The 11,848-nt window shown below is 51.7% G+C and overlaps 1 protein-coding gene across 1 annotated transcript; it reads left to right on the top strand.

The window, feature by feature from the left end:
* Positions 1–3,026: 3,026 nt before the first annotated feature.
* On the top strand, positions 3,027–9,694 carry NXNL2 (nucleoredoxin like 2; the record flags this gene model as incomplete). Its single annotated transcript, XM_081237276.1, is given in 3 exon segments — positions 3,027–3,276; positions 3,279–3,324; positions 9,526–9,694. Coding segments are annotated over 3 exon segments (465 nt in total).
* Between the last annotated feature and the right edge of the window lie 2,154 nt (positions 9,695–11,848).

Below are 11,848 nucleotides of genomic sequence, written 5' to 3'. Positions count from 1 at the left end.
ATTATTAAGCAAGCCTGCCTTTTTCACGATTTTCTGATTGCTTTCTTGAGTGATCATTAACTTACAATGTTCTCCCAAAGCCCCCTAAATTTCCCTCTCTATCTATAATCCCTCAGTGGGATTTTTTTTTTTTTTTTTTTTTTTTTTTTTTTGCTGTACGTGGGCCTCTCACTGTTGTGGCCTCTCCTGTTGCGGAGCACAGGCTCCAGACGCGCAGGCTCAGCAGTCATGGCTCACGGGCCCAGCCGCTCCGCGGCATGTGGGATCTTCCCGGACTGGGGCACGAACCCGTGTCCCCTGCATCGGCAGGCGGACTCTCAACCACTGCACCACCAGGGAAGCCCCCTCAGTGGGATTTTTAAACTAGCTATTTGATTATCCTGCTCTATCCCTAGCAGAAGGATGAGGCCTAATAGAGAAGAGGGTTCAGAGGAGCCTGTCTAAAGTTCGGTCAAGGAGAGTCTTTAACAGAACCGAAGCCATCAGACAAGAGAAAATGCAGAAAAGATTGCCCTTAAATTCAGGTGAGAAATGGATGGTAGGGTAGAGTATGTAAGTAGCCAACTATTTTTATAGTGGCAGGGGTCAGGGAGATGGGGCTGGGGAGGGAGGGCAGGTGTGAGGAAGCCCTCATGGGGCTGCTCTCAAGCAACAGCAGTAAGCATGCTGCCTGGCTCCGTGGAGATTATCCAGGACACAGAAGGCTGATTAGCAGATGCTAGCAATCCAGGCGCTCTCTGATGCCCTGGAAGGAAGTTGGGTATGAACTGATGTTGCACAGCCCAGCTGGGGTTAGGAGTCACCTAATCTAGTTTCGAGGACTCCATTTGTAGCTGCTTCTGTGCTCAGTGGAGGAACATGTGTAGGAGACTTGGTTCCAGAAGAGGCAAGGAGAGGGTTCTGGGCTTCCTTTCATGGCACCTGCAGCCCCCTCCCACCTTAAGGACCAGCCAGTGGGTTGGGGTCATTAGCGAATGACACAAGATCATGCTTCAGGAAGGGTCCTGGGAAGTCCCTTCCTAGACTGGTTGAGAATATCCATTAGACGCAGAACTGGAGGATGAGCTGAGCTGTGCCTTTGTCCCTCATGAGGAAGGCTCTTGAGAGCAGGGTCCCCTGCTTACACACACACACACACACACACTCAGAGCAGCCACAGGAGGAGGGTCCCTAGGTGAGGAGGGGTGTTGGTGCACTGTTCTCCCCAGGATCTCTTTCCTGGAGGGCTGTCCCCACTTCACCATGGTACCTGAGTGGGCTGTTCTCTCAGAAAGGGACATCCACCCCTCCCCCAGCACTCTGAGGGCACACAGTATTTTATAAGAATAATTGGGAATTTCTTGGTAGGCGGGTGGCACCGTTACTAAAATGAATGTTCTCTACTTTGCTCACTGTGGTGATAAAAGAAGAAACACCAAACATCACAAAATAGTTTTCATGATATTTAGAGTTTAGCTACCTTCATCTTAGTTCTGAGTTTTAAGAAAAGTCAGGCACCTCTATATGCAAGATATATAGTTCTCCTAGTTCCTCTCAAAAAAAAAAATTTTTTTTTTCTCCGATTCGCCTGTAAATTCCCCTGAGTCTTCCAAGAGGACAGTGAATCAAGGCTTTGGCAGCGCGCTTCATGGAACAGCATCAGTCCTCCGACAGAATTTCCCTTAGCCCCGGCTAGGAGCGAACAGTGTCTGCGCATTTTCGTCCCATTTCACTGGGAAGCGGGGTTGGGGGCGGGTGGCTGAGAGAACCGGGAACAGCGAGCGGCTGGGAGGGAGCTCGCGTCTCGTCTGCCCGCGACCCCCTCCTTCACCGTCGCTCATTCATTTCGCGCCGCTTCCCTTGCCTTCTCTCTCCGTCGCACGCACTCTGTTTTCCTCATTCACCTTTGTTTTTCTCTTGTGCCCACGGGAAGATAAACTCCGCGAGGCAGGGCGCGGGCCGGGACTCAGGGCGAGAGGAGCGCGGTCGGCGTCCAAGGGCAGGGTGGGATCCTGTCCTTACTCACATATTTGATGTATTGTTCACCACTTTTTTTTTTGCATTAATTTTGAACACTTAAAATATTGCATCAGAATACTATTTATCTTGATCACTGGGTTTTTGGCGCAAACTCCCTTGAATTCTGCGCCCCGCGCGAGTGCCTCACCCATTCCGGGCAGGGAGTTGAAACTATTTTTGCTCGCTGTTGGATCCCAGGGCCGGGCACAGTAATACTCTGGTTCTCGGAATAAAACATTCTTTAAGAACCGCCTCCAGTTTCTTGCAGGGACCCTCCCAGTCCGAGAGCCGTACTTCGGGGCAAACCCGAACAGGGCCTAGGTGTCCCCAACGCCGGGTCCCTACCCCCTAAAGGTGGAACCCTCCCGCGCGGGTCGCCGGGACCCCTGGGGCAGGCGGGGAGCGACCGAGCGCGGGGTGGGGCGAGCGCCAGCGGGACCTGGGGCGAGGGTGCGACAGGCGGGGCTCAGGGGAAGTGCGGAGGGGGAGGGCATGGGAGAGGGGGGAGAAGAGTGCGTCGCCGGGAGGGCGGAGAAGGCTTGCCGCGCGCGACCGAGAGCTGCGCAGGTGGGTGGGAGGTGAAGGGGGCTGCAGAGGAGGGTTTTGGGGCGGGACGCGGGGGCAGGAGGGGCGGGGGCGGGGCCCCTCGGCTCCCTGGAGGCGGGTGCTGTGTGTGCTGCTGCTGCGGCCGCTGCGTCTGGGGTCGCGGCTGTCTGTGAGTGTACCCCCCTCTCCCCAGTACGGACGCCCCTACTCCAGCCGGAGGCCGAGGCTCAGGCCCGTGCCAAGGTCCGGGTGCCCGGCTGTGCGAAGGGAGCCAGCCAGTCCCTTCGGCTGGCTGCAGGCGGACGGTGACCGCAGGTGACCGTCCGCCTGCAGGTGATCAGCCACCTGCGCTCACTGCCGCCCCCTCCTCCGCCTCGTTTTCCCGCAGGTGTCCGTGCGCTCCGGCTCACCGCCCCACGTCTCCCGGCAGGTGTCCTCCCGCCTCAGGTGTCCTCCCGCCGCAGCTGTCCCGGCTCCCGGCCATGGTGGACGTGCTGGGCGGGCGGCGCCTGGTGACCTACGACGGCATGTGGGTGGAGGCCGAGGCGGCGCTGCAGAGCAAGGTGGTGGCGCTGTACTTCGCCGCGGGCCGGTGCGCGCCCAGCCGCGATTTCACGCCGCTGCTCTCTGACTTCTACGCGGAGCTAGTGGACCAGGCGCGGCCGTCCGCGCCCTTCGAGGTGGTCTTCGTGTCCGCCGACGGCAGCGCTCAGGAGATGCTGGACTTCATGCGGGAGGTGCCTGGCTGGCGCTGCTCTTCCACGACCCCTACCGGCATGAGTGGGGACGGTTTGGGGGTTCTGGGAGTTGTTGGGCGCGCCCCCAACCCCCATCCCAATCCCTCATCCCTGTGCTTCTCCCAGCTGTCGGGAACTCTTGGTTTTATTTATTTTTATTTATTTATTTTTTTGCGGTACGCCGGCCTCTCACTGTTGTGGCCTCTCCCGTTGCGGAGCACAGGCTCCGGACGCGCAGGCTCAGCGGCCATGGCTCACGGGCCCAGCCGCTCCGCGGCATGTGGGATCTTCCCGGACCCGGGCACGAACCCGCGTCCCCGTGCATCGACTGGCGGACTCTCAACCACTGTGCCACCAGGGAAGCCCTGTCGGGAGCTCGTTGATAACCCCATCCCCACCCCAACCCGTTCGAGCCTCTCTCAGCTACATCGTAGTCTGTGCTTCGGCTTCCCAGGGAGACTCTTGCACTTGGCTGACAGGGAGCATCTGCATCACCATGGGCGCTTGGTGAGCCTGGGCAGTGGCCTACTCTAGCCTCTGACTCAGTGGGTCTGAGGCTCCGGGAATCTGAATTTATAAGGAGTTCTGGTGATGCTGATGCTGCGGTCCAGGAAGCCCGCTCTGGTAAATCACAGCCCGGGGACGCCCCATCCTACAGCGCAGGGAAGACACCGCCCCTTATCTGGAGAGCGGAAGAGGGAGACCCAGAAAGGCCGCTCAGGTCAGAACTGGAGACCATGGTTTGACTGCTGTGGGCCTGTAGTACGGGACTGGGGGCCAGGTGCTGCGGGGGAAGGGTCAGGACTCAAGGGCTGGAGGAACTTAGTGCTAGGCCACGTTGCAGTTTCATTTTTACTGGCAGTGACTGAAATTTCATTAAGATGTCTCCTGCTCCTATAACTGTAGAAAGAAGCAGGTTTCTGGACTCTTGAGGAGACCTGTCAGAGGTGACAAAAATCCTTGCTCTCTGAAGGGATCTTGCCCCACCCTTGCTTTAGAAAAGATGTAACATGGCAGGGAACCTCAGCTCCGCTGGATTTCAGAGTTTGTGAGCAAACTGGAAATCGACCCTAGTGCTCTATTGGCTGTGGTCAATGAACTCCATGGAGAGGAGGAGGGAGAAGTGGAGGGAGGTGGTAGGACCTGGGAGGGGGAAGAAGGAGGAGGAAAAGGAAGGATGTGGGGGCTTCCCTGATGGCGCAGTGGTTAAGAATCTGCCTGCCAATGTAGGGGACACGGGTTCGAGCCCTGGTCCGGGAAGATCCCACATGCCGCGGAGCATCTAAGCCCGTGCTCCACAACTACTGAGCCTGTGCTCTAGAGCCCGTGAGCCACAACTACTGAGCCCATGTACCACAACTACTGAAGCCCGTGCTCCGCAACAAGACAAGCCACCACAATGGGAAGCCTGCACCGCAACGAAGAGTAGCTTCCACTCGCCGGAACTAGAGAAAGCCCACACGCAGCAACGAAGACCCAGCAGCCAAAAATAAATAAATAAAATAAATTTTTTTTTAAAAAAAGGGAGGATGAGGGAGGGAGGGCTGGGGGAGGGGGGAGGGGGAGGGGGAGGGGGGAGGGGGAGGGGGGAGGGGGAGGGGGGAAGGGGAGGGGGAGGGGAGGAGAGGGGAGGGGGGAGGGGGAGGGGGGAAGGGGAGGGGGAGGGGAGGAGAGGGGGAGGACTTTGTGGAGGATTTGCAGAGAGGAATGGGGCACAGGCACCGACTGTCTGGCATGTTGGGGGTCTCCTCTGGTGTAAAGGTCCACATGTAGGTTGATTGCTCTTCACAAAGTACATTACACCACCGTCCCTTATGGAGGTGAATTTCTGGGTTTTGTTTTATAGCATGTGTTGCATTTCTCTGGGGATTAATATTCAGTTGTGGCATTCCCCCCCACCACCACCAAATTAATTATTCTGAGATGGCTTTCCTTCTGGACAATTAAAAATGGAAGCTAACTTTGGAAAGTTCCCTGGAGGAGTCATTTTCCCCCAGCACATGCTTTTGGTGATGCCGAGGAAGAGGTGAGACCCAGGCCCTCGCTGGTGGGGGTGGGGGGGGTGCCTGCTTCCTGAGGCCTCACTCACAGCAGGATTAGGAAAGTCTTCGATGATAAATCCAAATGCCTGTGATTTACTTGGCAGAAGGATTCATATACCTTCACATCTAGTGGTTGTGTACCAGGACTTTGTGTCTGTTGCCCATTTCACGGTTTTGAGGAATAGGGACTGGTACTCCTGGCTCTGGATCCTGTCCTTTCGGCTACAACTTCCTCTCCCAGGGGACACTGAGCCTCAGCACAACCTTGCTAGGAGTGGGGTGCGGGGGGTTGCCGTGCTCCCTCCGCTTCCCGGAGGGAAGCCTTATCTGGTCAAGGCCCATTCAGTCCACTACAGGTGCTGAGCTGTTCAGGGCACAGGCAGCTGCACTCCGCCAGCTCAGGCTGGCCAGCCTGACCTTGGAGGAATCTGGAGGGGGCGTTTCTTTGGGGGGGAAGTTAGCTCCTTGCGCCTCCCCCTTTCCAGAATGAACTTTGTTAATCCTGTCATTGCAATTTATAAGTTAGGAAATGCGGTATTTTATGGGAAATTCTAGGAGCTAGGCCCTAAATTCTGTTCATCCCAGCCTGCATTTTGGAATCAGATCATGAGCAAAAATGGAAATAGCTGCCACCAAGGAGAACTAAAGAATGTAGGAAGCCTCCAGGAGGCCTTTTCGGAAGTTCTTAATTCGTGCAGAGCACGGCATCTGCTTGGTGCTGTGAGAAGATGGGTCCAGAACCGTCATCACCAACCAGTCATGGTGAAGGACCCCAGGCTGTCTTCCCTCAGAGGCCAAAGCACGTCATCTGCTGTCCACTGGATTTCTGCTGATCAGCCTGAGGCTCAGGAGGAGATAGATCACCACAGAACCCACACACACCCCCTCCCGCCTGGGGTTACCCCAGGCGTGGCTGGAGGTGCTGCTGCAGATGCACCTGCAGGAAGAGAATGCTTAGAGCCACTCACCTGTCCTCAAGGTCGCGTGGATCTTGGCTGTCCAGTGCAGCCGGCATACGAGACCTGGCCTAGAGAGGCAGATGTTTACTGACATCCCTACAGCTAGGGGCAGCACGGGCCAAGGGCGGGCTCTCAGGTCCCGACCAGATGCCTGTGTGCAGGTAGGCAAGAGGCCTGAGAGGGGGGACAGCATCGAAGACCAGGTTCTGTCCTGCCTTCCTTCCCTTTGTTATGGGCCCAAGAGCCAAGTAACAGCTTCTGACTTTGCCAGCAGGAATTTCTGTCATTTGCTGCCTGGCATGCGAGACCCACTCAGTCCGTGTCTCGCACACTGCCCTCCAGCATTTGACCCTCGATCGCCTTGTTTTCTTCCCTTTCCACCTGTGTTCTGCCAGACTGGAAAACTGATGTTCCAGAGTACTCCACACACGTTTCCACCTCCACAGGTCCTACATGTGCTGCATCCTCCAACCCTGGAGCCCCTGCTTCTCTGCCTAGTAGCTCCTCCTTTGTGCCCCTGGGGACACCGGGAGCATGTCTGGCCCCAAAGGCCTATGCCCTCCATAGCTCGAGCCAGTGCCACCCCTGTGCTAAGGGTACGTGTCTGGTGGGGGGGGCATGTCTCTGTAGTCTCTAATGTTAGACCAGACATTGTTCAGTGCTTGGCGCCTGCAGGGCACTTGTTTGATGGATGCTCGGAGCAACTAGAGAGATTTGCTCGGTAATGGTCTGCCGGTGGCTGAGACGGAAAGAGACTGGAGACAGAAGTTGCCATGGCAACCCAGAAGCAGTTGTGCCAGGGATAAGGATGTGCTGCTTTAGGTGGAGGGAGGGAGCCAATGCGGCAACTGCACACAGAGCGAGGGGGAAATGAGCTCTCAGATTTCCCCGAAATGGTTAAAATTCTCAGAGTTATCACTTCATTCTGCCCAGCAACAAGGCTCTTTCCTTTCTGAGGCTTGGTCTATTCTCTCTGGACACAGTGCCCAGAGGAGATGGAGATGACTTCGGGGGAGGAGGGTTGTTATGTGTCCTTCCCATATGGTTTCAAGGTTACAGCTGTCCCCAGGCAGAGGCTGCCAGGGTGGGGATTTGAGGACCCACATTGGGTGACTCTTTTTTTTTTTTTTTGCGGTACGTGGGCCTCTCACTGTTGTGGCCTCTCCTGTTGCGGAGCACAGGCTCCAGACGCGCAGGCTCAGCGGCCATGGCTCACGGGCCCAGCCGCTCCACGGCATGTGGGATCTTCCCGGACCGGGGCACGAACCCGTGTCCCCTGCATCGGCAGGCGGACTCTCAACCACTGCGCCACCAGGGAAGCCCTGGGTGCCTCTTTGAAAAGAAGCTGGAGCAATGAACTGTCTTCACACCTCCTTCTCGCACCTCAAAGCCCCACCTGGCTCCTGATAGCCCCGTGTCGTCTCTTTTCCCTTCTCAGTCTTGGTAGAGCTTTTCTCTGTTTTTTAGTCTAAGAATCAGGTTTGGCTTTGTTGCTCACCCCATGTTGATTCATTTCCTTGTCCAGTGATTTCTGTCCTCAATCTTCTTTTGCCTTCTTTCTACTTCCCTTGTAATTGCTTCATCATTGTTTTTCTAGCTTCTTGAATGAAATGCAGAACTCATCTATATAGAGGCCTTTTAATTTTGGATAAGAGTGTGTAACACAGGGGCTTCCCTGGTGGCGCAGTGGTTGAGAGTCCACCTGCTGATGCAGGGGACACGGGTTAGTGCCCCGGTCCGGGAAGATCCCACATGCCGCGGAGCAGCTGGGCCCGTGAGCCACAGCCGCTGAGCCTCCGTGTCCGGAGCCTGTGCAAAAAGGGTGTAACACATAACTCTCTGTATCTAATTGTATCTATAGCTTGGAACCTATAGTATATGGGTGTTATGATTTCATATATAATATATGGTTATTTAGTTTTTAACTGATTCCAAAAATTATTGCTTATTGGTTTCCAATTCCATTATGTCGTTAAGTGGACTGTGTATCACTGATTATTTGAAATATATTAAGATCCCTTTATGACCGAGAACATGACTGGTTTTGTCACCATTTCCTAGATGTTTGAAAACAAGGCATATTTTCTCTCCATTGGGTGTTGGTACTGTGTTTTTTTTCCTGCTTGAATTAAGATTTGTCTTGGCCTTGGATACTGGAAAGCAGCAGGAAGGGCCTGATGGAGGCGTCACGGGGAAGATTTAGTAACAGGAGGGTCTCAAGTGCATTTTTCCTTCCACTCAGTTTTACAACCCTGAGGGCGACAGATGAGGGAAATCAGACTGCAGTTAATGTGAGGCCCTGGCAAGCTGGCTGTGGTAACAGGACGGGGATTTTCACCCAGCTGTCCTGTCTTGAGGGTACTAATCCCTGTGAAGGTTATGGGGAGACTTGCCAAACTAAGAAGGCAGAAGCTCCTTTCCTCAAATGAATACAAATAATTTTGTGAAATGGTCACTCAAGGGGTTACATGTGACAGTAAAATGTTTCACCCATAATGTTAATCAGTGTGTCCTTGAATCTGTAAGGCAGAAAGTCTAGTAAGCCTTTGTATTTATCTAGAACTCATGGAATTTTAACTTTTGCTATTAAACGTACCTGATGTATTTAAACCTCCTGAGATGTAGAAGGGATACAAATTTATTGGGTTATTTGTGGGTTTAAAACTTCACTGTGCAATTTGGCAGCCACTAGACACATGTGGCTACTTACATTTAAAACTGACTAAAACAGGGAATTTCCTGGCAGTCCAGTGGTTATGACTCAGTGTTTTCACTTCCGTGGCCCGGGGTTCAATCCCTGGTCAGGAAACGAAGATCCCACAAGCCGCTTAGGGCAGCCAATACATACATACATACATACATACATACATACATACATACATACATACATACATACATACATAAAATTAACTAAAACCCAAAATTCAGTTCCTCAGGCTCACCAGCCAGACTCCAAGTGCTCTGTGGTCACATGTGGCTGTGGCCGTGACATTGGGCAGCACAGATGCTGAGCAGTCCCGTCACTGCTGACATTCCTCTGCGACAGCACTGTCTTGGACCCAGCTAGCAGCAAGAAGAAAAGAGCCCAAAGGAATCCTCAGCCCAGTGGGAGGGCTCACCAGGCAGGCTGGGGTCTAAGGCTTGGCAGGCTCAGCTGGCACTGGGGAAGTGCTGGTCCCTGCAGACGTGCAGCAGCCTGGCCTGTCCCACGCTGACCCTGGGTCGCCCTCTTCTCTCCCACAGTGAGCTGAGGACCAGGTACCACATCACGGCCATCCCCAGGCTTGTGATCGTGAAACCGAGCGGGGACGTCATCACTGACAAAGGGCGGAAGCAGATCCGCGAGCGGGGGCTGGCCTGCTTCCAGAACTGGGTGGAGGCAGCTGACATCTTCCAGAATTTCTCCGGTTGAGCTGGGGGGATCTCCGGGGACCTGGACAGGTGTGTGTCACTCCTGTTACTGCAGCGTGAACATGACAGAGGAGAGGAGCATCCTGTTTCCTTTCTCGATGCTGGTGGTTTCTTTCAGAGCAGAAGCACTCAGCTGTGATGGAAAGAAAATATTGCTCAGGGAATGCCCTCCCTGTAGCCTTGTTTGTAGTTATTTTTATTATTCTTATCATAGCTTTCTTCACATGAGCTTAAGTGTGTTCACATTGAGCTATTGGAAATCTATGCAAAATATGTATTTATACAGGCTCTTCAGGTGAAATAGCATATTTAGTGATACATTTTCTGGAGATGCCTTTACTTTAATGATATGCTTTCACAAGTATATTTATTACTAAAGTTTGCAGAATCTATTTGCTCTAGTAAACAAACCTATTTCCACCTGGAGCCCTCTGATTTCCTTCTTTTTCGTGGCAAACCAAGTGCCCTTACGAGGAAAGTGAAGCACTCGAGAAATACCATTCTCAAACACTTTGTTCGGTTTTTCAAAGAGGATAGTTTTTTTTATTATTTTATTTTATTTTTTAACATATTTATTGGAGTATAATTGCTTTACAATGGTGTGTTAGTTTCTGCTTTATAACAAAGTGAATCAGTTATACATATACATATGTCCCCATATCTCTTCCCTCTTGCATCTCTCTCCCTCCCACCCTCCCTATCCCACCCTTCTAGATGGTCACAAAGCACCGAGCTGATCTCCCTGTGCTATGCGGCTGCTTCCCACTAGCTATCTGTTTTACGTTTGGTAGTGTATATATGTCCATGCCACTCTCTCACTTTGCCCCAGCTTACCCTTCCCCCTCCTCATGTCCTCAAGGCCATTCTCTAGTAGGTCTGCATCTTTATTCCCATCTTGCCCCTACGTTCTTCTTACCATTTCTTTTCTTTTTTTTTTTAGGTTCCATATATATGTGTTAGCATACGGTATTTGTTTTTCCCTTTCTGACTTACTTCACTCTGTATAACAGTCTCTAGGTCCATCCACCTCATTACAAATAACTCAGTTTCGTTCCTTTTTATGGCTGAGTAATATTCCATTGTATATATGTGCCACATCTTCTTTATCCATTCATCTGTTGATGGACACTTAGGTTGCTTCCATGTCCTGGCTATTGTAAATAGAGGTGCAATGAACATTTTGGTACATGACTCTTTTGATAGTTTTTAATTATGAGTCTTTTGGGATTTTTTTCTTCTCTTTGTTTTCTTTTCACAGTATCTTAGAAAGAAAAGAAAATTTCAAGGCTGCATAGACACATCTTCAAGATCAAACCTCCACATCTTCTAAAAGATGCTGATTGATCCAGGTAAACAAAAGTTCACACATACCTGGAGGGGTGGGATGGGGAGGGTGGGAGGGAGGGAGATGCATGAGGGAAGGGATGTGGGAACAGATGTATATGTATGACTGATTCACTTTGTTATAAAGCAGAAACTAATTAAAAAAATAAATAAATAAACTTAAAAAAAAAAAAAAAAAAAAAAAAAAGTTCACACATAATCTTTTTTTCTTTTTAATTTTTATTGAAATGTAGTTGATTTACAGTGTTGTGTTAGTTTCAGGTGTACAACAAAGTGATTCAGTTATACATATATATTCAATATATAACTATACAACTATACATATACATATTCTTTTTTTAACATTCGCTTCCATTATAGGTTATTACAAGATATTGAGTAGAGTTCCCTGTGCTATACAGTAGGTCCTTGTTGGTTATCTATTTTATATATAGTAGTGTATATCTTTGCTGATAGCAAGATATGTGTGCAGTGCCAGTTACAAGCTCCTGAGCCTCTCCTCTCGCTGGCCAGCCTGCTGGAGACAGCCAGCAGCATTCTCATCCACACAATTGGAATCGTGAAATACCAGGCAGCCACCTTTATCCTGGTACCCATCTGCTGACCCACTTGGCCTTCTGGGTCCCTCAGCTGGGAATTTGGAGCAAAGCTGTCCCTTGTAGGATGCAGGAATCCCCATGTTTCCCTAACGAGGTCCTCTGTGGAGCAGTGCTAGGCAAAAAGTCAAGAAGGCCTCTGGTTGCTCTGCTAAACCCGGAACATGAGACCTGAGTCCATGAGGGTGAGACCACATTGTTGGCTTAATTAGAGC

Source organism: Mesoplodon bidens (genome assembly GCF_964165515.1).
Source record: "Mesoplodon bidens genome assembly, chromosome: 6".
NCBI classification, from domain to species: domain Eukaryota; kingdom Metazoa; phylum Chordata; class Mammalia; order Artiodactyla; family Ziphiidae; genus Mesoplodon; species Mesoplodon bidens.
Note: the sequence above shows the minus strand (reverse complement) of the source record. Positions and strands in the feature narration are given on the sequence as shown.